Source organism: Phodopus roborovskii, unplaced genomic scaffold (assembly GCF_943737965.1).
Source record: "Phodopus roborovskii unplaced genomic scaffold, PHOROB, whole genome shotgun sequence".
In the NCBI taxonomy this organism is placed as follows: Eukaryota; Metazoa; Chordata; class Mammalia; order Rodentia; family Cricetidae; genus Phodopus; species Phodopus roborovskii.
Window position 1 is genome coordinate 9653085 of NW_026126461.1, and position 27122 is coordinate 9680206.

Consider the following 27122-nt stretch of genomic DNA (forward strand, 5'->3'; position numbering starts at 1 on the left):
TTCATCCATATTTAGCTAAAGCATTTTGAAGTATTCAGTCAAAAATTGATACCCATCAGTATTTCTGGTCTGAGCTTACATGGGTAACCACTTATGTTCTTACTTCCTTTATGTAATGATACTTAAATTATACTTTATTTTAGAGCATTTTAATTTTATTTTTGATAATTTCCTTTGTATACAATGAAATATTGTCATAGCTACTTCCTATTTCCCCTCTCCAACTACCACATTCTCCACTAACACATCTCCTTCCCAACTTCGTGTTTCTATTAAATCCTGTTAGTGCTGACTATTTATGTAAATGGGTATGGGGCATCCGGTGGAGCACGGGCAACCTATCCTTGATCATCTAGCGGTAGTTCCTCAGTGATGGTAAGGGCTGGAGTGCACATCCCCTACCTATGTCTCAATTTAGTCTGGCTTGATCGTTCTGAGAACCGTGGCTTATTGTGAGACACTTCCTGCCCCTACCCCAGGTGTTTTTAAAGAATTCACCAAGGCAATAGAAGAGAATTAGCTTTTATCCATATGTTTTAGCTCTTTTAGGAAGTCAACCAATATTTCATTAATATTTTATAATCTAATTGGTGTTTTATTTTTTAGGTATGGTCATTTTTCTGGAATAAATCGTAAGGTGCAATTGACCTATCTCCCTCATGGCTGTCCTAAAACATCCAGTGAAGAGGAAGGTACATCATTTTTAATCCCTATTGCAATTATGTGTATGTAATAATTTATTCTATATTGTTATCGTGGACCATTTTCTGCTCAGTTGCCTTTGGAATTGGTGTGCTGCATAAAACACAACTAAGATGAATATTTTGTTAACTGTGCTTCTGTCCTTTAAATAGAGATGTGTTTTGGTTTCTCCTTTCCCTTTCCTCCCTCCAAATTCTCCCAAATACCCCTCCCCGCTATCCTTCAAATTTGTGGCCTCTTTTTTTTCTCACTAAATATAAACTGTTCAGGCCACATGATGTTACTTGTAGGAATGTTTTCACGAGTGAACATTGAGTACTGGAGAACCGATTGGTGTGCTCTTCCCTGGGGAAGAGCCCTCGCCCACTCTCGGCTAAACTCAGTTGCCTGTAGATCTTTGTGCAGGGTTGAGGAGCCCTGGGCTTTTTCTCCTTCATTTGTGTCATCTTTGTTGAGCTTAGGTGTGGGCAGCCGTGTTTTTGAGACTTTATGAGTGTGGCTTCTGATGTTACTGGGGTCACAATTTCATAGGAAACTCCCTGAGCCTCTGGCTCTTAACAACCTTTCTAGCCCTTCTTCTACAATGTTCCCTTAGATGTGGGAGTATTTTGTAGATGTTGCCTTCGGGAGTGGGCCGCACAACTCTGTTTTTTGATTGTTGTGGCTTTTTGTAGTGACTTTCGTCCATTGCAAAGAAAAGTTTCCTTGGTGGGTGTTGAGGACTAAACAGATGTTTATAGATAGTTATTAGGGTTTATGCTGGTATGGTAAATTACTGGTTGCAGATTCCAGTAACCATGGCTTCACTAACTGAGTAGTTAGCTGTGTTGACATGGTATCCTCTTGTTAAGCAGGTCTTAAGTACAATTAGAAAGCTGTTGGTTACCACCAAGGTATACGTGCCACTACTGCACTGTAGGGTCATTGTGCCATGCCAGTCATTGATGTGGTTCATAGGTGTCATAGCTGGGTAGGACTGCTGGTTGCTGCCCTCCTTTGGAAGCTTGCATCGCCGTCTTGTACCATGAAAGTGAGTTCTTAAGGAAGAGTCTTTCATTCAGGTTAGTTCCAGCCCAAGAATTTCTGTGCCCTGCCTCTGAAGTGCATGGTGTCTTGGGAAGTAAGGCTTTGCCATCCACCTCTGAGGGGTGACCAAAGGCAGCGGCAGTAGGCGTACATTTTGGGAATTTCCTGGACAGCTCAAAAGAGGACATTTCATGTCTGGTATTAAGGTTTTTGTCAGGTGGTCTTTGGCTCTTGGAGGAAGCATTGTCAGCCCAAATGAGAAAAGTTCATTAAAGCTATATATGTGTCTATCTGTACATGAAATTACATGCATTATAGTTCTTTTTTTTGGGGGGGTGGGAGTAGTTAATAGTACGATTGTGGCTTTTTCAGATATTTTTTTCTGATTTTACCCACCGCCCTCCTTCATCTCCATTTGCCTCCCTCCTGCCTCATCAAGGGACCTCTCATTTTCCCATCAGGTCACTTGTGTCCTGTTACTTCCCTCACCTTCCTCCAACCTTACTCTGTATTTGCCTCCCTTTCCTCTCCTAAGGAGCCCCGTCTTTCCCTATTTCCCCTACAAGTAATCTAATAAAAGTAGATTTTTTTTATTTTTTTATTTTAAGCAAGAAATAAATTTTAATATTTTTGAAACCCCTCAGGACTGGGGTTATTTCAGAAGCCTTTTACTTATGATTAAGTGAATTAAATGTGTTGTAAAAATTGTTAGGGCAAGGAGGGTGCCCTCCATGCCCAACATGGAGACCCTCCTTCCTAACTGAAAGAGGCTTTAAAGCTCCAGTAAGGCCTTCACAGATAGAGCAAAGGGCCCCCCTGCAGGAAGCAGCAACCCATAGCAAGGCACATTTAGAGAACATCATGATTTGCATATTGGCTAAATTCCACTAAAACAAAGCAAAGAGCCCTGAGCAAAGATGAATACCGAGCCCTGTTTAAACATTTGCTTAAATGAAACACAGTGAACTTTGTTTTATCACTCACATGTGTCTCAGATAACCGAAGAGAGGAGCCATCCTTACTTCTGGTTCTGAAATGGGGAGGAGAGCTGACTCCGGCGGGCAGGGTTCAGGCTGAAGAGCTGGGAAGAGCTTTTAGGTGCATGTACCCTGGAGGCCAAGGTAAGTTCTGTAATTTGATGAAGACTGTGCACTTTGCTTCTACCTCGTGGTCTTACTAAACATTTACAGAACTACAACTACACAGAAATATAGCTTAAGTGATTTGAGGACTTATTTTCAGGAGATTATGCAGGATTTCCTGGTTGTGGTTTACTCCGATTGCATAGCACCTACCGACATGACCTCAAGATTTATGCCTCTGATGAAGGGCGAGTCCAGATGACCGCAGCTGCTTTTGCAAAGGTATAGGCAGCTTTCTAATTACTATAATTTTCATCAACTTTTTCTTGAGGATTTCTACTAAGGCAGTATTTTTCATTCCAGTAAAGCCATTTCTGACAAAGATGATATATACTATTAGTAAATTTAATCTGTGATGAGAAGCTTGTGCATGATAACATTTAGCAAATCATAAAGTTACTGTGATAGCCTGTTACTTTACATATGACTTTTTATTTTTTTGGTCTTAGGGTCTGTTGGCTCTAGAAGGAGAGCTTACCCCCATTCTTGTCCAGATGGTGAAAAGCGCAAATATGAATGGCCTTTTGGACAGTGAGAGTGATTCTTTGAGCAATTGTCAACAGCGTGTGAAAGCAAGGCTCCATGAAATACTTCAGAAAGACAGAGATTTTACAGCCGAGGACTATGAAAAGGCAGGTGTCAGCAGGCCCTGGGCTCAGCTTATGGTCTAACTGTCTCTGTTTCCACTCTGAGTTTATTTATTTGGTATTCTCTCTTGCTCTCTCTGATTTTTGCTAGCTAACGCATCTCTAGCTTCTTTTTAAATTTTTATATTTATTTGTTTTATTATTTTTACCAACAAAAAAATGAGTGTTTTGCCTTCATGTGTGTGTCCGGTGCCTGCAGTGGTCAGAAGAGGGTGTTTGATCCCCTGGAACTGAAGTTAGAGAGTGTTGTAAGTTGCCTGTGAGTGCTAGAACTTGGGTCTTCTGAAAGAGCAGCTAGTGCTCCTAACTGCTAGGCCAACTCCAGTTCATCCCAAGCTCTTTTTGTTCATCTTCTGTAAGACTTTGTTTATGGAAGTAAGTTGATTCTAAGATAACTTTATTGTCTTTACTTTTACTTGTTCCTTCCATACCTCTGAGCAAATCATCCCGGGAACACATCTTTCTTAGCCAGCCAGTTGATTGACGTCTGTCATTTGTCGCTTGGCTTGGTTTACTCTAATGCACCCTCTCTTTTCTTGAATCCTACAAGCTATTTACTTTTACCTTCATGAAACCTGGACTTCATTTTGGACCTGGTGCTCTTAGTTCAACAGTATTAGATTTCTCCTCAGCATCCCTTTAAAGTCAACAAACCAAACTGTCGTTAGGCTTATGTTCTTGATCACTGGCTGTTTTGTTTTCCTTTTATAAGTCTTTTTGTCCTTGTTGTCTCTTGCATGCTGTAAAGAATAAAAATAACGTTTCTTCATGGAGTTTCACCTATGTCTAGCAGTTGCTTTGGTCCAAGAAAACCTAGTCTGCTATTACCAGAAGTGTAATTTCTCTTTGTATGTGTTGTATTTGTAGAAACTTACTTCTCTTGGCTAAATGTCTCGCCAAAGTAATATTAAAAGTTGAATTTATAATCACTATTAATTATTGGCTTTTTTTGAATTGGAGAAACCTCATTAACAAAGAACAATAGCATGGAGGTTAATAGTATAGGTTCTGCAACCAGCCTTTCTGTGATTGAATCCTGTTCCTTCTTACTCTAGGTCCTTCACCTAAGCAAATCACTTAACCTCAGTTAACTAACTCACAGGGATGATGGTTGTAAATGCCTAGTATAATTACATGCTGGTATATGTCAAATGGCTAGATCCATATTTGCACATAATATGCAAATCACCAAATTCTCATCAAATCCCATCCTTTAATTCAGATTATTTCTGATTGCTTCTGTGGGTTATCTAATTTATTTAAAGTTTAAAATTGTTTTAACATAAAATTCTGAGACTTTCATACCTTTTTTAAACATACATATCATGTTACTGTATGCTAAATATCTTAATGTATAGAATGTAATTTTTCCCCAGCTGTGGAAAGATCTGTATTTGTTCTATTCATTCTCTTGGATAATGGGTCATAGCCATTTAGAAAACACTTGTCTCATTCATTTGTAGCTTACCCCATCTGGAAGCATTTCTGTTATCAAATCAATGCATTTAATTAAAAATCCAGTGAAAACCTGTGACAAAGTATATTCCTTGATTCAAAGTTTGACTTCTCAAATCAGACATCGGATGGAAGATCCCAAATCATCTGGTAAATAATTTTTTCTTAGAATGTAAAATAGAAAGTACTGTAATTGTTTTGGTAAACATTTAAAGTAAGGTGTATGAATCTTATGATATCAAGCCTCTTGTTTGAGATGCAGCTGTAGTGTGAATCAGCGTATCTGTCCAGCTAAGATAATAGGTTATGATCATTTTATCCATGATAGTAAGAAAAAGACATTGATTATTTGATTATTAAGTTATTTAGCCTTTTGAGGTAGTGAAACAGAAGATAGGCAGCATTTAAAAAAAAAAAAAAGCAGAAAACTCTGGTTCGAAGGTTAGTTTGAAGTTGCTGACACCTTAGATTTCTTGATGATAAAAATAGATCATTAAAACTACTCTTAATATCTTATACTTTTCTGCAGATATAGTCACTTACTCTATTTAGTTATAGGAATTTAGGAAAGTAAACTATTTAAACTTTAGAATAGAAAGCCTATTAATTAAAAGAGTTTTGTTTTAATTCTTGGCTTTTAATTGTTATCAAAATCTGTATATGGAAAAGGTCTCATAAATAAATCATGCTCCTGATCCAAGTACTAAGTACTTATGGAAGCCTCAACCATCTAGTACTGATATGTGCTATATGTAGATTGTAGTACTTGCTAGCTTCTTAAAGCTTAACCTTTTTATCTTTAAAGTTTTCTAGTTACAAGCAGGCAGTCCTAATGGCACATGACTATTATCAGAGCACTAATGAGAATAATGAATTCTAGGCCAGGGAGAGCTGCAGAGCATACAAGTAAACTTAAGGTATGTTGAGTTGGATGTACTAAGAATTGTATGTTGTTAGATATTCAACTGTACCATAGTGAGACTCTGGAACTTATGCTGCGAAGATGGTCCAAGTTGGAGAAAGACTTTAAAACAAAGAATGGAAGATATGATATTAGTAAAATCCCTGACATATATGACTGCATCAAATATGACGTTCAGCATAACGGTTCCTTGAAGTTAGAAAATACAATGGAACTCTACAGGCTGTCAAAGGCATTGGCAGATATTGTTATCCCGCAGGTAAGTTCCTCTTAGGTGTCAGTTTCCTTACCATTGTGTAAAAAGCACTTTCAGAGTGTTCACTACTGGGAAAAAGTGGTTTGCATGATCCTCAGGATATCTTGAGTTACTGTAAGCTTTTTATCAGTAATACTAATCACACTTACCGGATTGTCCAGCCATTTGGTGATACTAACCTTTTAAAAGTAGACTTTATTTGCTAAAACACTTTTAGTTTTAAACACAAGTAAGTAGAAGGTATAAAGAATTCCCATATAACATTGGTCCCTACACAAATGGAACAAATGAAGTTATCACACTGGGGTAGCATATTTGTTATAGGGCCACATTGACATATTGTAGCCACCCAGAGTTTATAGATTATGTTAGGATTTATGCTTGGTGTTGTATATTCTGTGATTTTTTTTTTTTTTTTGCCACATTTATTGTGATTGAGATGTATGTATGTATGTATGTATGTATGTATGTATATCTATATATGTAATGCAGACTAGTATTAGAATTAAAGATGTGGTGACTTTTGTAAATTGGATGATGATATGCTGACAAAACTCGGAGTACTGTGGAATAAAAGCATTAGCAAGTTTATATTGCCCACAAGGGTGCTATGGGAGTGAGTGTGGGAAGTAAAGACAATGTTAATCGTGGTCTTCCTATGTAATATGTAAGTGCTTTCACAGGCTAGGAATACAGTTCAGTGAGTGTACCCTTGCCGAAATGCACGAGGCTTTGAGTCTAGCCTGACACTCTTATGCCAGCAAAAAAGCAGACAAACTCAAGTATCTTTCTACTTTATGTATAAATATTTTGAAAATGTTTGAAAGTCGAGAATAAGTAATTATTTTGGGAGATGTGGATCTTCTCATTTTAGCATACGAGTAAAGTTGTAGCCAGAATTCAAATAACTGACTGTTACTCTATAGAGACTTTGGTTAATAAAGGATTAAATGGTGAAGCCCATTGATTAAAAAAAAAAAAAAGTTATGTTAGAAGAATTTCCATTTGCCATGTTAAGATCTGTTTTGCCAGTTCAGTTACTTTAAAATGGCTTAGATATTTGAAACAGAGGCTGGAGAGGATCAGATACTCCAACTGCCAGTAAAAGTTAGGCATCAGGGAGACAGTGAAACATATAAAAAGGACAAAGGTTAGGAGGAAAAATTCCATTTGCCTTGCTTGTAATACACATATAAAGAGTTGTGCAAACCCTGCCAGTGCTCCTTTCCTGGTACCCAGAGAGAGTAAATGAAGGAGACACTGTAGAGCTGAGGCAGGTCACACCCTCTATAAGGAGCAGCTACATCCTTACCTATCAGAAGTATAAGGTATGCTCATGGTGAAGATTATTCAAATTTTTGACTACTTATTCATGAGTAGAAGATGGAGCTTTCTACCCTACATAGTGGCTCATACGCACTTTTCAAAATAGGCTTGCAATACATCTAAATGTATCACTTAGTGGTCTCATGAATATGTAAATGGTTTATATGATTGTTAGTACAGTCTGTATCGTTCTATAACTTAGTTAGAATTGAGGATAAAAATTATTTTCTAAGAGATAGACCAGAGAAAGTACTCAAATGTTAATGGAATTTGAGGATAATCAGCAGCCCCAGTAATCTAATCCTGTATTGTGTATATACTTCAGTATATTCTTTTTGCAGGTGAAGAAACCTCTCATCAGATCCTAGTAACTTAAATTATGGTAATTTTGATTTGGTGTCTTACAGTTTTTGTGAACTATGGATTGCAAGCTGGGGATTCCCATGATAGAACTTGCCATTGAAAGTGCTGTGGCAGTCTTATGGAAATCACCACTGTATGCCTTTAATAGGTTCATCTCGTATCTTTTTAAATTATCAGTCTTTAAACTATATTTTTATTTATTATTTGAGATTTCCATAGAATGTATTTTGATTATATTCCCACATCCATCCTCCATTTTCCTATCTGCCAACTTTATACCCTCTTTAAAAAAAATAATCCACCAAGTCAACTGTGCTGCCCATATATATATTCCAACCTGCTAGGGCCAAATCCTTAAAGATACTGACTCTCCCCATCCCAGAACCCAACAGACGTTGATAGCTTCTCAGTGAATGGTGAGGTTCACCTCTTCCTACTCCATGCTGGCTGGATTGTTGTCTGCCTTCATCTTGTGCTCATCTGTTAAACTTCATTGTCTCTATTTGTAACAGAAATACAGCAACAACACATGAGAACTTAGCTAAGATTTATTTTTTAAAGTTCTATTTAATATTCATACATGCATTTGAAAAAATGTTCAGCTTCTAATCATCTTCATCAATTCTTCCCTAATACCTCACCACGTTTCTATCCAGTTTCATGTGCTCAATTAAAAAATTCCCACTTGTTCCATTGAATGCTATTTGTGCACCCATGGGCATGGGACCATCTGCTGGATCTTGGGTAGTGTCTCAAGACCAACCCTGACGACTGACTCTGCCTTCCTCAGTAGTCATCAGTGGCAATAACTCCTCAGACAGGTGGGCTTAATGAGCCCCTCTCCAGTCCATGCTTGATGGTGTGCAGGTCTTGTACATACAGTTCCTGCTACTCTGAGCTCATTTATACAACTGTACTTTCATGACTGGCAAATACTGTTTCACTATAGACCTATATTCCCTCTGGTTCTTACAATCTTCCCTCCTTCCTCTTCCATTGTGACCCTGAGCATTGAGGGATGGTGCCTGTTACAGATAGCCCATTTAAAGCTGAGCATTGCACAGTCTGCTGTTCTCTGCATGCTGTTGATCCGTTGTAGGTCTCTGTGTTACTCACTATTTACTATAAAAAGGATCCTAGCTGATTAAGACCGAGAGATATATTAATCGATGAGTATAAAGGTAGGAATTGAGAAGTGAGTTTAATAGTATGTCTTTTTAGCAGAAAGACAGTATAAGATTTTCTCCCATGACCAAGGCATCCACAGGTCTTTAGCTCAGTTAGTGGGTTTTTATTTTGTACAAACAGCATTAACACCATTCGGAGAGTAGTTGGCTACTATCATACATAGCATTCATGCCACTGTTGTATCAGGTTACTCATTGTTGTAGACAAGATTTTCCATTTAAATATAAGGTCTCTTTCAACTATGCAACTTTGAAGGAAAACATTCGTTAAACTTAGGTTGCAGCTAACTTGCTTTCTTGACTTTTTTCATTGTATTCTTTATAAATCTAGTTAACCTACGGTGATCATAGATGTCAAATTTTACTTATTATTTTATCGCAGCTTTGCTTACCATTAGTTTAAACTTTCGACAAAGTCTTGTTTTTGTTTTGGTTGTTTCATTTGGTTTTGTTTGTTTTTTGAGACTGAGTCTCAAAATCACTGTGTTGTGATCCTAGCTGATCTGGACCTCAATGTAGACCGGGTTGGCCATGATCTCACAGGTCCAAACGCCTCTGCCTCCCAGCTGCTGGGCATAAACACATATACTATCATTATTGGGTAGCCAGAGGTGGTGGTGGTTGTTGTTGTTGTTTTTTTTTTTTTTTTTTTTTTTTTTTTAATGTGTTAGAATCTTTGAACTTCAGTGTTAGAATGATTTTACTTTTACTGTTTTTAATGGTACTTACTATTTGGTTAAAAAAAAAAATCTCTAACCTCAATTTATTTGTGTCTTAAAGTTGTTTTCATATTTTAACCCTAATAATGAAACTTGACTAGTCATAAAGCTTGCATCCATCCATTCATCCTTTCCCTTTTTAATCAACTGCTGTTCTAATTCCACCATAAAATTCTTCTAATTGCACATGCTAGTTTGCAAAGAAGATATTTGGAAGTTGCAAAAATGCAAACCAAGAGTTTAGTGTGAAGGGTTTAATAAAATGTGTCTCTTGAGACTTCTTCACTTCAGGAGTGGATTTGTTAAGACTGCTTATCATTACAGCTTTTTTTCTAATTTAATGTTTTTTTTTTTTTTTTCTACTCAGGAATATGGTATAACTAAAGCTGAAAAATTGGAAATTGCCAAAGGCTACTGTACTCCTTTAGTTAGAAAAATCCGTTCAGACCTTCAGAGGACACAAGATGATGACACTGTAAATAAGCTCCATCCTGTGTAAGAAACTGTGCCAGTTGTTCAAATTACAGGCATTTAATTTTGTGTATTTTAAATCTAAAGTACTTATTGGTGGTTTTATACAGAAATCAAAAGTATATCATTTGATATAGAAACAGGACTACCTAGATAGTCGTTCTTATTGCCTGTTAACTAGTCCTTTTTGGGGGCTGTTAAGGGGGGGGGGAAGGTTTGAGGCTTAAGCATGCCATAGCATATGCTCTATCACTGACCTATATCCCTGAGATAGTGTTTCTCTTGTGACAGACAAATGACCTCAGTATAGCAATCTAGCCTTTACTCGTGTTCCAACATTATAGTCACCATACCGCATGGCAGCTCAACCAAGATTTTGTTTGGTGCCAGTATGAAAAAACCCAAGGTGAAGATATTTTTCACCAATTATCTGTTCTAAATTCTCTGAGCCCCATTGGGCAGCATTGTTGTCTACCTGTTATTGCTAATAGAGGAACTAAATTGTCCTCTTTGCAGTGAACTTAAGCAATGCTATTTTATGGTTTGGTTTAGTTTCGTTTGCTTTCTCTCTTTTTTTCCTTCTTTCTTTTTTATTATTTTCATAGGGCCTAGTATGTTAGTTTGTTCTAATTAGAAGAATATTGAAATAACTCTCGGTTGTAGTTTGAAGAGTAATATATTTATTTATTGTGTGGCTTTGCTTCTAGTAAGATTAAATTCCAAAACTTCTGCTTCTAACTTTAGGTATTCCCGAGGAGTTCTGTCTCCTGAACGTCATGTCCGTACCAGATTATATTTTACTAGTGAAAGTCATGTGCATTCCTTACTATCCATTCTTCGCTATGGTGCGTTATGTGATGTAAGTATGGGTTGTTTCAGTTTAACTAGTACTTTTCTTGAGAGTTTGTACTCAGATCACTAACTTTTTTTTTTTCTGTTCATTGTGACAATTTGCTATATTTTTGTAGTTTATCATCATTTCTTGAGGATATACTATTCTGTACTAAGCATTTTGCTAGGTTTGGGGAATATAGACATGTTTACCTTCCTTCGGAGATGAACCATACGATGAGATAGATCAATAATACCTGTAAGGCTAGTGAAAGCCATAGGTCTATGCCAGCCTGTTCTATGCAATTGTTCCAGTGCAGCACCTCACCAGCTTGCAAGAGGGAGCTTTATTTTCTCTTATTTCTTAAAGGGGTATAGATCACCCTGTGTGAAAGAAGAGGCTTATGGCAGTGATACAGGCTGTGTGAAAACAGCTGGCTTATGTCTCAGTGGACTGTTCACATCTCTGCTGCCACGAAGAAGCAGAGGCTTTCCCTGGGCTGGCTAGACCCTCTAGCCTCTGTGTACAAAGAGGGCTTGGGCCATAGCTCAGTTGTACAGGACTTGCTTAGCATGTTCAATCACTCTTTTTCCAGAAAGAAAACAAGGAAAAGTGGTATCTTTGCATATGTATGTGGGTTGATAGAGCTTTAGTAAAAGGTAGAGTGAATAAACAGAACCCTAACTTAGCTACAGGAGTTGTATATCCAGTACTGATCGTGTTACTACTTTGGGAGTACAAGCTACATCTCTAACATGGTCTCGTTTTCACCCTCTTGAACATGTGTGAGGGATACACGGAAGGACAGGTTCCAGATTTGAGTAGTTTTCCTCATTTCAGATAGAGCCTTTTGTCTTGAGTCTTCCCATTGTATTAGGACCCTTTACATCTCTGGTGCTCTGAGTACATGTGTGACGATCATTGAGACAGGAAGGAGGTGATAAGATCAATTGGAGTTGTGTGTGTGTGTGTGTGTATGTGTATATGTGTGTCTCATGCTGGTTATCTTAGAATCACTAGTGCATGAGGGATTTCTTGATAGACATACGCTGCATACTTGGACTATAATATATTGGAGATAAGCAGTAGTTTTAGAAGATAATATTCTGTGTTATGAGGCAGATACTTCGCTAGGTACTTTCAGACTTAAGACTAAAAGGCTGGGCCTTAACCTCAGAATTCAATAACATATGTTATATTTTAAGAGACTTTTGCTACTTTGTGTAAATTGTCTTATGAAATTTACTCTTAGAGTTTGAACTATCATACACTGTGTGGTAAACATTGTGAATTGTTTGCCTATTCACCCAATGTGTATGATGACACTCAATATTAAATAAGCCATCACAATAGTAATCAGGTGACGTGTGAAAGGGTGTGGAAATCCTCACCACAGACCTTCTTTCTGCCCAGGAGTCAAAGGATGAGCAGTGGAAACGAGCTATGGATTATTTAAATGTCGTCAGTGAGCTCAACTACATGACACAGATTGTCATCATGCTTTACGAGGATCCTAACAAGGTAAGGGCTCTCGATTGGTTCACATGACCACGGGAAACAAATACTTGACATTCCTCACTGTAAACATCGTCTTTCCTGTGTTTCAGGATCTTTCCTCAGAGGAGCGCTTTCATGTTGAATTACACTTTAGTCCTGGAGCCAAAGGCTGTGAAGAAGATAAGAATTTACCATCTGGCTATGGGTATCGGCCAGCTTCCAGGGAGGTAATGAGGATGGGACTTTGAGTGCATGGTTCCCACAGCTCTAGATTTTCATGTCATTTCTTCAAGACTTTCCATGACTCTATAAATAATTCCCATATCAACCAGTAGGAAGAAAAAAGCTCCAGCTCTTAAAAATACAATCTGAGGGACCCGCAGAGATGGCTCAGCAGTCAAGAGCTTGGACTATTCTTCCCTAGAATGTAGGTCCAATCCCCTAGTCTGTAACTCCAGTTCCAGGGACTTCCAATGCCCTCTCTGGCCTCTGTCAACAATAGGCACATAACATGATATACAGACATGCCTGCAAGCAAAACACCCATACATATAGATAAATCAGCCTTTAAAAAATTTTAATTATCTATGTAATCTGAGTAAATAACATGTTCAGAATTTTATGTTATTTGGGTTGTTTGAGTTTTAAGCTGTGCTTAAAATGGGTAAGTATAAATGTAGTCTTTTTGTTATTTGCTTGAGGACTACTTCATGCCTAGTACTTATAGTAGGCTCTTCTGTTTTCAACTGTACTGTAGTTAAGACTTAAGTACTTTCTGGAACATGTTTTAGAAAACAAGTTATGTTCCGATTTGTTTAGGAAACTACCACGTGTATAATTAAAACATATTTAGGGCTATTTTGATTATGTGATCAATTTATTTAATGTACAATTTAGAATTTGCATGTAATATATTTGTATATATTAGGTTATATATTTTTGCTCTTATTTATATTTTTAAATTGAGGATATTTAGTTTGTCTTGATATTCTTAGACTATCTTTATTTTCTGTAAGATGTGTAATGGTGTTTATATTTATCAGTAATTTTTCTTTTGTGGTTGCTTGTTTTAATGGGGTTTGGAAAGGCATTCTAACGTGTTAATCTTTTCAGGAGCTAACAGTCCCTCGTGTACATGTCTACATATATGTGTACATGTCTGCAGACATGTATACCTGTCTGCATACATGTGTTTTACTTCTGCTGCTGTTGTGTACTGTTTCCATCCTTCCATTCCCTTTGACTTGCATCTCACTCACGCTGGTCTAAATTTAGACCATCTTTTTGTTTGTTTGTTTTCCTTTTCTAGAATTTCACACGGAACTATAAATTTACTGTTGATTAAATTATCATGTTAGCTGCATTATGTGAACATATCTTATCAGCCACTTCATTTTTTTCTTTGATTTCTGTAATTAAGACATCCAGCCATGAAGAATTCTGTGGGCCTTTCCTAGGTGCCAAGACTTAAAGGCCACTTGTCAGAGAATGCCTTACCCTATGCATGATTAATTTTTTATTCAGTGCCATATGTGTTTGACTTTATAATCTATGCTTTGTTCATCACAGGTGTTAAATGTAAGCCAGGCATAGTTTATTTGCAGGGTTGTTTAGATAATTTTTTTGGTGTGATTGCTCTTCTAGCTACTTAGAGTACAAAAATATCTCATCAATATTGACAGTTATCGTGATGGTTTTGAGTGTTTTTTTGTTTTGTTTTGTTTTATTTTTGATAGACTTTTAAGCAGCAAGGATTTCGATTTTTTTTTTCTTCATTCTATAATTTTTAAACTCATTGAAATAGAGTCTTCATTATGTTGCCCTACTTAAAGCCATCTGCCTTTACACCCTATTCCCTGTTTTTTTGTTTTTTTTTTGGAGACAGGGTTTCTTTGTGTACCCTTGACCTAGAACTAGTGCCATAGAAAAGGCTGGCCTGCCTCAGCCTCTCGAATGCTGGGAACAAAGGTGTGTGCTGCCACCATCTGGCTTTTTTTTTTTTTTTTTTTTTTTTTAAATTAAAATGTAGTTGCCATCATTTTTCTTTTCCCTTTCTTCCCTTCAACCCCAATAACTCCTTTTTTCTCCTTTCTTCAGCCCCTCCCATGTTCCCCACATCCTTTCAAATTCATGGCCTCTTTTTATTTATTATAGTTATTTGTATGTATGTATGTATATAAGATCCGTATGGTTAATAATCTTATCCTTTGATTTGTTATGAGCAATCATTTACTGTGATTATTGACATGTGTAGGATAAATACTTGAACGGTATTTGTAGTTTTTCATCTCTTGCCTGTTTCTTTTCCTGTCTTTTAATTCTTTCATCTTGTTGACAGGATTCTTACATTGTCTGATTATCTTTCATTTTAAGCAGGTAATTGACTTTTCTGTGTTGCTTGTTGAGTAGTGCTTCTTGTACCTGTCACTGACATTGTTGATGTTTTAGAAAACTTGCTTGTAGTTATTGTCTCTTTAAGTACCCAGTCTCTATGCTACGCCACTTCTGAAACCTAGTTTACATGTACGTTAGGCTTACCATGGATCCCAAACTATTGGCCAAATGTTTCTTAACCTTTTCTATATAATTTAATTCTTTTTCTCTCTCTCCTTAAGGTACAATATTTCTTTGTACTCCTCTAGTTCACTAGTTCTATCAGCAGTAATTTTTCAATTTAATATTAAACTCTACTTACTTTGTTTTATGAGAAGTTGACAGTAGGCTTTATTTATATTTTTAACTTTATCATTTCCCTTTGTTTCTTTTTCAAAGTCCTAGTACTCAGCTGACACTCAGTTTTGCTTCTAATATTGTGACTGTAATAGCTTTCATTATAGTTTGTAAGTAATAACATTATTACCTAAATCAAAAATGGGCTTATTTGGTTTGTAGTTTGCTTAACATTTCTCTATAGTCTAATACATGATGATGTAACGTTGAACCCTGAAGATGAAAAGTCACTGAAAAGTGGTGCATGCCTTTATGCCATGCTCGTGGGACTCAGGCCTGGTCATCATGTGTCAAGGCCAGCCTGGACTACATGGCCAGAAGTGGTATCAAGCGAACAATTACACAGAAAAGTCAAGGCTTTCCTTGGCTTTTTTTTTTTTTTTTTTTTTTTTTTTTTTGCTATAGTCATCTGACAGGATGTCTTTCTGCTTCTTTCTAATAAAGACATTGACTGGATAACTATTGAGTAAATAATTCTCCACCCAAATGGTTGTAAAGCTGTTAAGTTCATAATTTACCCTCATTGTAACTTATAGCCAGAAGCTGCCAGTAGCTACCTATCATTATAAAATAATGTGGCATATACAAATTATTCCCCCTTCCTTGCTGATCTTCTCAAGTATATGTGTCTTTCTAACCATATTTTCATCGTCTTCCTGACAAATGAGCCGTTTTCTCGTGATGGAAATTCCCTTTTGATATCAAATGTTCCTGTACTTGCTTTGTGGGCCTTCCTCAGATTCCTTTTGAACACATAATACAAAATCATTCAGTCACCATGTTCTTGATTCTCCTAGTCATACCCCGCCCCCATGCATGTAAGAGTCACGAACTAATGTCATGTGGTGGCACCCTGCCGCGTTAGTCCTTGCTCTGTGACAGAGTGGGAATGGATGAGTGGTGTCTCATTTCTGTAACTTTCAGCTCCTTTCCTTTAGTCTATCTAGAATCATATATTTAAAGTGTGTTCCTTTTAAATACATTTCAGTTTTCTATGTAGTCCCATAGTCTTTTTTAATTATAGTCCAAAATAAATATAATATGATTGATTTGCAATTAACTATGGAATATTAGATCATTGTGCTGTTTTTCTATTTGTTCTATGTGTTTTATATTCCTTCCCCCTCTCTGCCTTCTTTGAAGTTTTCATACGTGGGGCATTTTTATTTTACATTATTATTCTTTTAATGGTTATTGTGGGGTTAATACCATGAGTAACTGACTTAGTAGAATATGTAGTGTCTTGAGACGCTTCAAGTTTTTTAAAATGCTCTGTCTCATCTTTTATATTATTTTTGTTATGTATTTTCATCGAATATATTTTACACTGTACAGTCATTAATGTTTATACTCAATATTTATACATAGTTAGAATGTTAGTATTTTAGTATTAGTGTAACATATATGTATACTCTCTTAACATAGTACCTTTGTCTTACAGCTTGCCTTTCTAGGCAGATTGTGCTATATTAATTTTCTTTAATATTTCCTGATACGTTTTCTTGATTTGTCATTGCTTTTTCATATTTCTTCAATGGGCTTAATTTTTTTCCTTTGATGTGCCTTGTGTGTTATGAAATCCAGTGACTTTTCTTGTTCCCCTGTGTAAGTAATTATTTAAACATTGCATATTGAAGAATTCAATTTTTTCCCCCAACTGTCCTCACTACCACTTCTGATATTCTGAACACATTCTCATTTTAGTGGGTTAATTTTTTAACTCTTATTTACTGTTATTCCTCTGACCTTCTTGGCTCTATCAGTATCTTATCGGTATTGAGGTTAATGATAATTTCTGGTGAAGTTCTCTGGCTCTTTTGTTCTTCATGACTACCTTGAATATTTAAGGTAATCTTGTTCTTCAAGATTGTATCAAATATCCATTACCTAGTTTCCCCTTTCTGTTACAGGTAGATAGTGGGTTAAATTTTTTGACTTGTCTGTCTCATGCTATAAGATTCTTACAACTTGAGACTGTGTTTCATTCATTAGAGTTCTTGGAACATGAGTGACTGTTTTTCATACTATATTTACTGTAGAATTTAACTAAAGTAAATTTTTAATCTGTTTCCCATTGTCGTTTGTTAGTATTATCTGTTTGCATCATTGATGGACTTTGGCTAAAGACTTGGATTTATATGGTTATAATTACCCTTTAGAATTTGCTTGCCTCTAGCAGTACCTATCATACAAAGATGTCATAAGATTTACATTAATGTCAATTCACCTGAGGAAAAACTCATATAATAACTCTGTTGGTTGGCTGTTAGATTCATCAGAAGCATGTTATTGGTGTTCAGAGTTTATTTGTGTGTTTGTAAGAGTTTTTTGTTTCCAGAGTGCTGGGATTACTGGAATGTACCATCACACCTGGCTCGGGAGAGCTAGTTTAATCTGCATTCTAAGTATTTTGTATTCCTTTCTCATAGAATGAAGGCAGAAGGTCTCTTAAAGCTGATGATGATGAACCTCATACTTCTAAAAGAGATGAAGTCGATCGAGCTGTGATACTGTTTAAACCATTGGTATCAGAGCCAATCCATATACACCGGAAGTCACCACTTCCAAGGTCTAGGAAGGTGACTACAAATGAAGTAAGTACCCATGCAGAGTGCTTTGTATAGAGGAAGCTAACTTTATATTAATTAAAATTGGAGAGAAAATACAGCTTCAATTATGCAGCTAGGAACCTGACAAATTTTAATTATCAACATTTTTTATTTTTCAAACAAATATATAAAGATGCTATTGAAAACATAGTGATTAAACCAGGCAGTAATATCTACCTATGTCCTAGCACTCTGGAGGTAAACACAGAAAGATCAGGAATTCAAAGAGTCAAAGTCACCACCCTTGGCTCCTTGGTGACTCTGAAGTCAGTCTGGGTTACATGAGATTCTGCAAAACAAATGAACAAATGAAACCCACAGAGACCAGTGTACGATTGGAGCTTTGTGGGCACTCTCCTGACAGTACTGTCTGAAGTCTGAAACCTGAATGCATTCGTCTAGGTTTCTTTTGAACTGTTAGCTCTTCTTCAGTAAACTTGACTAAAAGCCTACTGTCTCAGCAATTTTTTATTTTTGATAAAAGTAGATAAGAATTCCCTGAGATGCTTAAATGATGCCTGATATTAGTTAACACTGTAGGTTTTATTAGCCCGATGGCAGAAATCTACATAGGAATTTGAAAGCTTGATGGTATAATGGACATTTTAAATGGTGCATTAAGATCTATAATTAAGTTAAACCAATTATGTCCAGTTACTGAGTAAGCTTCAAACAACATAAAAGTAAAGCTGAGCTGTTAGGATGAAGATTGAATTAATTATTAATGTCTATTAAGTATTTGTACTTTAACCACTGAATTACCTGGTTTGTCCATGATCTTCCTAGCATTGCTTGAGGCCAGGGTTTAAGTCTTTTCTAAATCTCCTCATAGGAAGTAAGAAGTCAAGCACCCAGAAGAAAGACCAGTAACTCTTAAATTAGATACTTTTTATTGATATTTATTTGTAAGAGATAGGTAGAGTTAGGTTTCACATTATCAAGCATTTGATAATAATATAATGAATAAAAAGAATTCTGATCTTTTATATTACCTGCATTTATAGTAATAATGTATAAGTTCTGAATTTTTAAATAATTGATAATTACATGTTGGGGGAAACTTTGTAAAATTTATTATAATTTTAAAAAAGAAATTAATATTTTAGCATTCCTTTAATATGCTATTTCAACTTAATTATAAAAGGTTAATTTAAAAAGAAGAGGGAAGTTATCTACTTATGATCATTTGTTCTATTAAAACTCAATTAAAAATTGAGAAATCTAAAATTTTGTCCAGATATGTTTAACTATAGGGAAGAAACAAGGACCAGAAATTACCTAAACTAATATAACCTAATCCACCGTTTGTGTGAAGGCAGTGTTTTTGATGTATTGATGAACAAGCAACTTTCAATCAATCAAAGTTTTGAGAATTTCAAAGTTTCACTTTTTCCTCAGCCATCCAAAAGATCTGTGTATCACTAGCTTGGCAAACATATTGTATCTTCATTTTGCAACTTGTTTATATTTTTTGTAAATCCTTCAGTAGGACCACTGCTGGGGTTACGTCTTAAAACACAATACACATTTTAAAACCTTTTTCTCATGACTATTTTGATAGTTGCTTTCAATGGAGAATTTTTATGTTGTGCCAAACCTTTGCTTTTATAAGGTCAATTGTTCAGGTAAAAACTTGGAGACTTTTTCCAATATCCCCACATCCATGGGTGTCAGATGTGTATTCTTCCAAAAGGCACCCAAAGAAATGCTATTCTCTTCATTTCCTGCAAGTAGATTTTACTCTGTCCTCACTGAAGCTAGAACGAGTGCAGAGTGAGGGTGCTGGCTGGTTGCAGCCTTGGCCTCCTGCACCTTCCCAGCCCTCTGAGGAAGGCTGAACACAGAAGCTCGGACACTTGAACTTGCCGCAGTCTGTCCGTCTTCCCGCCTCTGTGTCATAGTTCCCGCTATGGCCAACTCATTTCCTCCTCTAAGTGACACATCGAATTCATCTTACCCCTTAGTGCTTGAGATTGAAAAAATCCAACCAAAAAATAGCACAAAATTATTTTCTAACCAATATCTAAAATAAGTCAAAATACGATTTACATTTAAATATTTTCATTCAAAAGAAACACTATACTTTTCTAATTTTAAAGGAGAAGGGACAACTATTAGGCAATGTAGCTTGTATAAGTTTAAAGGTATTAAGATCTTTCTGTGGTTGTCCATACTATATGCCAAATCTATAATTAATTAGGGAGTTCAATATTTGGCTCACAAATGAGTAGTAATTTGTTTTTGGGTAAAAAATGATGAGCAGATACCAATAAACTGTATTTTTCCTTCCTGATCATTTGGCTCTAATGTACCTAACTATGCATGCTCTGCTTTTGTTTTTTTGTTTTTGTTTTTTTGTTTTGTTTTTTGTTTTGCCCCTTTTCTTACTTCCAGGAAGAGAGCCCCCTGAGTGTGTCTAGCCCAGAGGGTACTGGTACCTGGCTGCATTATACCAGTGGTGTGGGTACTGGGCGTCGAAGACGCAGATCAGGGGAACAAATCACCTCTTCCCCTGTCTCCCCCAAATCATTGGCTTTCACATCCAGTATTTTTGGCTCATGGCAACAGGTTTTTAAACTTTACTTCATTAAACATTTTTCATTCCTGCATTCAGAGCAACAAACAGCTGTTTTTAAGGACATCTAATCCCTTGTCGTTTACATCAGAGGAAATCCTTCTGTATTAAGTTTGAGTTCACTGAAAAGTACTTCCAGTATCGGGTAATTTTTTGATGAAAAGAAACCGTTCATGTTGCATTCATTTAGTGTTTTTCATGGGAAGCTTTTAAATATACAGTAGTCTTAACAATCCTAATTCTCCTGGATTTTTAGACATGTGAATAAAAAAATTGGAAAGAAAGAAATCTTTCTTTGACCCTAATTGTCTTATAAATTTCAAGAAACAAAATTAATCTAATTTGATCATAAGAATATTTGATACCCGTTAATTTGAAAAGCTTCATTTCATTTAGAATTTGCTGTGAATGTGAAATTTTTGAAAATATCAAAAATTTTGTGTCCTGCTCTTAGCTAGCAGCTGATATCTAGTATCGATCAGTCTTTGTGATTACCGTATCTGGAAGTATAGAACCTAAGGGAAGTTTCCCAAACACAACAGCAGGACTTAGGAATTTGTAAAAGTGGTTCTCACCAAAGGAACTTCAGAAGTACTTCCTCTGATGACATCTGAAACTAAAACACTCTGATCTTACAATGGCAGGTCTGCCATCATGTGACTTTTCTGATAATTCCAGCTATTTCCTCTTGGAAAGTTAATGCATTTGCTTATAGGAAAAGGGATTATGGTATCCACTAAGGCTGACTATTTCAAGGTTACTCTGATAAAAGCCCATGCATGGATCAGAAATTGTATGGTGACTTCAACAGTGTCTGTCTGTCATTTCTTTGGTGTGTGGTCGTTTCCCCTCTAAATACAGGAGCTGGTTAACAGTGGGCAATGGGCTTCTTTTAAGAGAAAGTGAAATGACGCGAATGTGTAGATTGTTTCCTTTCATCTGTCATGTTTCATTATGAATGCCCGCTTCACACCACTTCATTGCAAGGACCTCACGTGAAATGGGCTCCCTTCAGAAGGGGGTCTTGCATGATCTTCATGTTTTAAAGATTTCTACTAATATTTGTCATACAGCTTATTAACCTTTGTCTGTCTGGAACAGGCTGCATATGAAATAATGGATTTTAAAATTCATTTTACCAGTATATTTCACTCTTTGTTTTCTCTACGCAGGTTGTATCTGAAAATTCCAACTATCTCCGAACACCAAGAACTCTGGTGGAACAGAAGCAGAACCCTACTGTAGGTGCGTGCTGCAAAGGGAGAGGTGCCCTATGCCCCCTGAAACCCGCTGTCAGGCACACACAGAACTCTAAGGTGCTGAGAATCATGACCAAATGCTATGCTTTACTTTGTATTTAATGTGCACTAGTTCAGTACTCTTGGATTATAAAACTCAAATCATAAGATAGAGTTTTCTTACTACAGGAAGTTGTTGTTTAACCCCTTGAGTGACTACTCTGTGACGTCCAATTGCCAGCATTGGTTTTTTTTGTTTGTTTGATTCCCCCCCCCCCCCCATCCTTCTTGGGAGGGAGGGATGCTGCTGTTATGACAAGAGCCTCGCTTGTCCTTGAATTGATGGGAAGCCTTCATTTCAGCCTCCCTGGTGTTGGGACTGTGCACATGAGATGTTCAATGAATGCTTCAGTTTATGGGGAAAAGCTCATTTCAGAGATTGGTGGTCATAATAGGGCTGGGCTGTCGGTCGGTGGCCTAGCACTTGCCTGGCATGTGTGTGGTTCTTTGCTCCATACTTGGTACTATAAAACAAATCTGCTAGTCATGTAAGAATGAAAAGGTGCCATTGCACCTTTTTAAAAAAATCTCATTTATGCATTATTTATTTATTTATTTTGGAGGCTGGGTGTCTCTACGTATTCCTGGCTGTCCTGGAACTTGCTATTTAGACCAGGCTTGCCTCAAACTTACACAGATCTACCTGCCTCTGTAGCTGGCATGAAAGACATGCCCCACCATGCCCAGCTACAAATGTTAAAACTAATTCCATGATACAGCTGTTTTAAAAAGTGGCAGAGGAAACACTGGTAGGCAGTGTCTCTTGGTAGTCTGAGGTTCGTGTACTACCCAGAGTGGCGTCACTGGGTCAAGTTCTGTGTATGGGCGCTGACGTGAAAGTCCTTACTTCATGCAAATAACAGTCACCAACTTAAAATGAATTAGCCACACATTCCAAACAAAAGTGTGCAAATGTCAGCTGCTGGTCGCCAGTGAGCACAGCAAAAGATGATGGCTTCAACTACAACTGAAAAAGAATAAATGAGCAAATAAAGTAGAAAGACCTTTAAGTGCCCTCTCTGGGTGAGCTAGTTTTCGTTAGCCAGTAGTGCCTTGAGGCATTAGGGAGAAGCTCACACACAGGCAGTAAATGTAAACAGCAGCTTCATCAGGAATAGCCAGAATGGCATTGTGGAGTACGTACCTCTCTGCTCATTGAAGACACAGTGGGAAGCAATGGCATATTATTTTCTGTAGATGGCGATCTAGATAGGCTTGTCACAAATAGATTAGATGTCATCATGTCATCAGACCCATAGAGTCTGAACTGTGTGGGGCCTATATACATGAGGGTCTTCCTTTAGTTAATTACCTCCAGCTATCTTGAGAGGTTTTGATCTTCCTATGGTATCTTTATGTGATCATATAATACTCCCTTTCATTGAGTAATCATATTATATGTTTTACAGAAATTATTTAATCGTTTTCTCAGTGATGAACATTTTTAAGTGTGGAAACTTCTGCTACAGTAAAACAAAGAAAGTATGATAATTTTAAATTCAGGGGTATCAGGAAGGATTATTCATTTTCAGGTATATATTAAAAAGTATCTAATATGAGTTAATTTTTGCTAAAAGATAACTATATCATATATCTAGTACATATAATATATGTGATACTTACATAACCTCCTCTTACAGATTTGCTATGAGACTCTATTCTGTTCCTAAATTAATTTGCATGGTGGTATTGTTAGTACTTTTAGCATATGTATGTTTGATTATTACGTTGGCATATTATCTTTCAAAGAAGGTGTTTTATCCAGTACTAAATTACTCCATTTGAGTTTGTGATGAATAATGGTGGCTGTTAGAAGCACTGAACTCAAATAGATATGAGTAGACTATTACGAGCATACTGTGAATCTGCTCAAGGCACTGCCAAAGGCTGCCTGTGCGTTGGTAAGAGCCACGTGGACTGCATGCTGCATGACAACCCCTGTGAATGGAAGAACACCCGTTGTTGTATGTATCTTCTCTAACTCCCATCAGGGTCTCACTGTGCGGGCCTGTTCAGCACCTCAGTGCTCGGGGGTTCTTCAAGTGCACCTAACCTACAGGATTATGCTCGTTCTCATCGTAAAAAGCTGACCTCTTCTGGCTGCATAGATGGTATGTGCGCACACGCACACACAGACTCATAGCTACACCCATGCATACACGCGTGAACAGTGTTTCTCAAAAGCAAGTGTAAGGCTGCAGACTTCAGTGGGGCCCTACAGACATCTTCCCACGGGCTCTACATCTAGGGTCCATGTTTTGTCAGTCATTAACAGTTAGATTTAGACTACATGTACAATAAGTAGTTTGTTAAAATAGAAAAGTTCATGACTTCATTATTATTTTAGCTGACTGAGAACCTAGATTATGAAGAATAAATTTCCCTTAGCATTTGAACTTTTGTCCATGGCTAGCACTTGTTTTATTTATTAATATGAACAAATCGTTTAACATAGAATAGAATGGAAATTTTGTGAGAGAAAATATGTCGACAGTCATTTTTATAAAATAAAGTAGAATGGGGTATTTTTTAGGACCCCTGTTGATTTGACTTGGGTTTTAATATTCTGATATTCAGAACATCCTTGAGACTCATGAAATTTGTCCCTTTCCCTAGCAAGGGCATTTTCAGCTCTTTCTTGCTCAGCACAGTTTAAAACATTTGCTCTCATCTGCACAAATTCAGTCAGTAAAACATGGATTTACTGGAATTGCCAGGTCATCTTGCTTTCCTTTCTTTTGTATATTTCATTAAACATTTTTGCCTGTACCATCAAGCCAGTTTACTGCTTTTAACCGGCCTTTGGCTTTCTCTCATTGTTCGCTCTGCATGTCACCTGGTCTGACTTCCTCACGTATTCGTTTTCCCGTCAGTTTTAAGTGTTCTTCTTTTGGCAGCTGTGAACTTCAGGTACCTGTTTTTCTCTTTCTCAGACGCCACACGCGGGTCTGCTGTTAAAAGGTTTTCTATCTCATTTGCTCGACACCCAACCAATGGTACGTTTGCTTTTTATTTTAAAAGATACTCCCCGCTTTCGTCCCTTTTTAATTTTTGCTTTTGTTTTAAATAAAATATGGAATACACAGTATCATTTATCGATTTTTAATTTCAGTTGGCACACAATTGCCACTTATTTTCCAAACCACTGATACTGTGTTGCTCCCTTTTCTGCTGTAATTTCCACAGTAATTGAACATTACTTGTCAAATTGTCTAATGACCACAGTAATGATGAGCCTTAATTCTGAATTAACCCCTGGAAATTCTAATTTCTTAAATGATTACTTTATACAATTTTTTTAAAAATACAATTATTGTTCCTTAATTTGTTCTTGATTTTTAACACTTATTTTTTTCTAATTATTTTTCTGATCACACTGTTTTATTGAGATATTAAAAAAAAATACAAAGCAACCCATGTCAAAGAGCCCAGTGAGATGTGTGTCTGTAAAGGTCTCGGGAGCCAGCTGTTGTGAGGGGCACTATGCCGCAGATGTCCGGCTCTCTATCTGAACAGAACTCGGTGTGGTGCGGACTGCTCCAGAGACTTTCCAGGGTCAGTCTGTCTGTGGGTGGCTGTACATTTCATTGTTATCCAGCAGTCGTCTCCTTCTGGTGCCTTTACTTCTTCTTAAAATTTGGAGAAATCCTGGTAGAAAGAAAGCTAAAGTTAAAAGAAGCTCAGGTTCTGTTATAGTGGGGCTGGGTAGGTTTGTGTCGTGACTGTTGCTATAAACTCACTTGTTGTGGCATCATAGCTTTTTGCTAAGAGTTTGATCTAGAGCCAGAGAGAATGTTTGCTGATTGTTTGTGTTTGGGGAATGCTTCCTTTGATTTGAGACAGGGTCTGACGTTGTAGTCAGGCTAGGCTAGAACTTAACTGTGCAGACCAGGTTGGCCTCAAACTTGCAGTCATCCTGCATCAGCCATCCCTAGTGCTTGGATTATAGATGACAGACACCCTGCCTGGCTCACTGATGGTTTTCAAATTCCATATAGGCTTTTCTGTCACTTGTAGTGAAGATCCTTTGATCCTGGGAGCTTAAGAACCCGCATGCAGCTATGCTCCCTATTTATACCTCTCAACACTTCTAGGTAACAGCCAGCTAGTACTTTTTGAACTGAGTTAGGAAGAACTCAAACTCAACTGAAAATTTAACCACCCAGCTTAATCCGCTTTGCTTCATTGTAGCTGTTTAAGTAGACTTGATACAGTTGAGACTTCTGAAGGTAGCACAGGCCTAGAAGAAAAGCCTCCTAGAAGAAAAGCACAGGACCTAAGGAATTCAGCCTCACAGAAATCCTTCTAGGAGAAGTCAGCTTTGTATGAGCTTCTGTTTTCATAGCAAGAAGCGGATTTTCTGGGAAAGTTCTATGTTTAACTATAGTAAAAGTAGTAGTAGTAGTAGTAGTAGTAGTAGTATTAATTACTTCAATGTAAGAGAAAATAAGAGTAATTTTGTATTCCTTTGGTTTAGGCTTTCTCTTTTAAATGTGGCTTTTCTATGTTACACAGCTTGATGCATAGAACTGTATTCCTTTCAATTGTAGAAATACTCTTTGGGGATTTTGAGACTTTGTTTTCTTTCATGCTGTTCCCTCTTATCTGTCCTGTAAATTGTCATTTGACCCTCTCACTTTTTATTCCCATGACTTTCATGTTATTTCTGTCTTTCACCCACTTTATGGACTTCTGCTCCCTCCATCTTGAGTTAAGGAATGTGGTGAATAAGTATCTTCTGACAGTCTTTACCTTATTTTCTGGGCCTCTGTGCAGAACACCTGTACCTCTGTAGGTGCTGGTCCGCTTCCTCTGTGGAATGGCTAGGCTCCGGTGGTATGTTTCTATAGCTTCCAAATATGTCAGCAGGGTGGCTTTTGAGATTGCTGTACTAACCCTTTCGTTGTGCTTTTAAGAGCTGGTGTGAGACAGATGGCAAGAGTGTAGTCTAGAGCAGTTTGATCAGACATCATTTGCTGTTTGGAAATTCAGCAGGCAAATGAAAGAACTACCACAAAAGACGGCTGAGCACCCCGAGACAGGAGAAAAGAATGTTCTTTAGAGAACTGCAAAGAAAGGATTTGTGCTTTTTTGCATGAACCACTTGTGTTTAAGAAGAAAAGGAGTTGTAAAGCTTCGTTCCTCTGTGTGAACTGAGTGAGGTGCTTTAGCTGGTGCTGCGGTATTCGATTGTTGCTTTTGTTTTGTTTTGTTTTGTTTTGTTTTAACATTACATGAAATGGTCTGTCATGCTTTGGTTTGCACCTGGAAATCAAGCATTAATTTTATTAATCCTTTGGTTATTTTCATAACAATATTCAATTCCCTTTTAAAAGTTCCCTTGTTCTAACTGAGAATTCCAGCA

The 27122-nt window shown here is 37.1% G+C and overlaps 1 protein-coding gene across 1 annotated transcript in view; it reads left to right on the forward strand.

The window, feature by feature from the left end:
• Ppip5k2 (diphosphoinositol pentakisphosphate kinase 2) overlaps nucleotides 1–27122 on the forward strand; it is a 62044-nt gene that overhangs the window by 24120 nt on the left and 10802 nt on the right. The window contains exons 14-28 of the mRNA XM_051190872.1: nucleotides 607–692; nucleotides 2724–2849; nucleotides 2971–3092; nucleotides 3320–3502; nucleotides 4981–5122; nucleotides 5930–6153; nucleotides 10113–10240; nucleotides 10961–11075; nucleotides 12462–12569; nucleotides 12656–12772; nucleotides 17705–17869; nucleotides 20279–20452; nucleotides 21632–21704; nucleotides 23749–23868; nucleotides 24691–24753. Coding sequence (XP_051046829.1) covers nucleotides 607–692; nucleotides 2724–2849; nucleotides 2971–3092; nucleotides 3320–3502; nucleotides 4981–5122; nucleotides 5930–6153; nucleotides 10113–10240; nucleotides 10961–11075; nucleotides 12462–12569; nucleotides 12656–12772; nucleotides 17705–17869; nucleotides 20279–20452; nucleotides 21632–21704; nucleotides 23749–23868; nucleotides 24691–24753 — 1946 coding nt within the window. The remainder of the gene's footprint in view (nucleotides 1–606; nucleotides 693–2723; nucleotides 2850–2970; nucleotides 3093–3319; nucleotides 3503–4980; nucleotides 5123–5929; nucleotides 6154–10112; nucleotides 10241–10960; nucleotides 11076–12461; nucleotides 12570–12655; nucleotides 12773–17704; nucleotides 17870–20278; nucleotides 20453–21631; nucleotides 21705–23748; nucleotides 23869–24690; nucleotides 24754–27122) is intronic.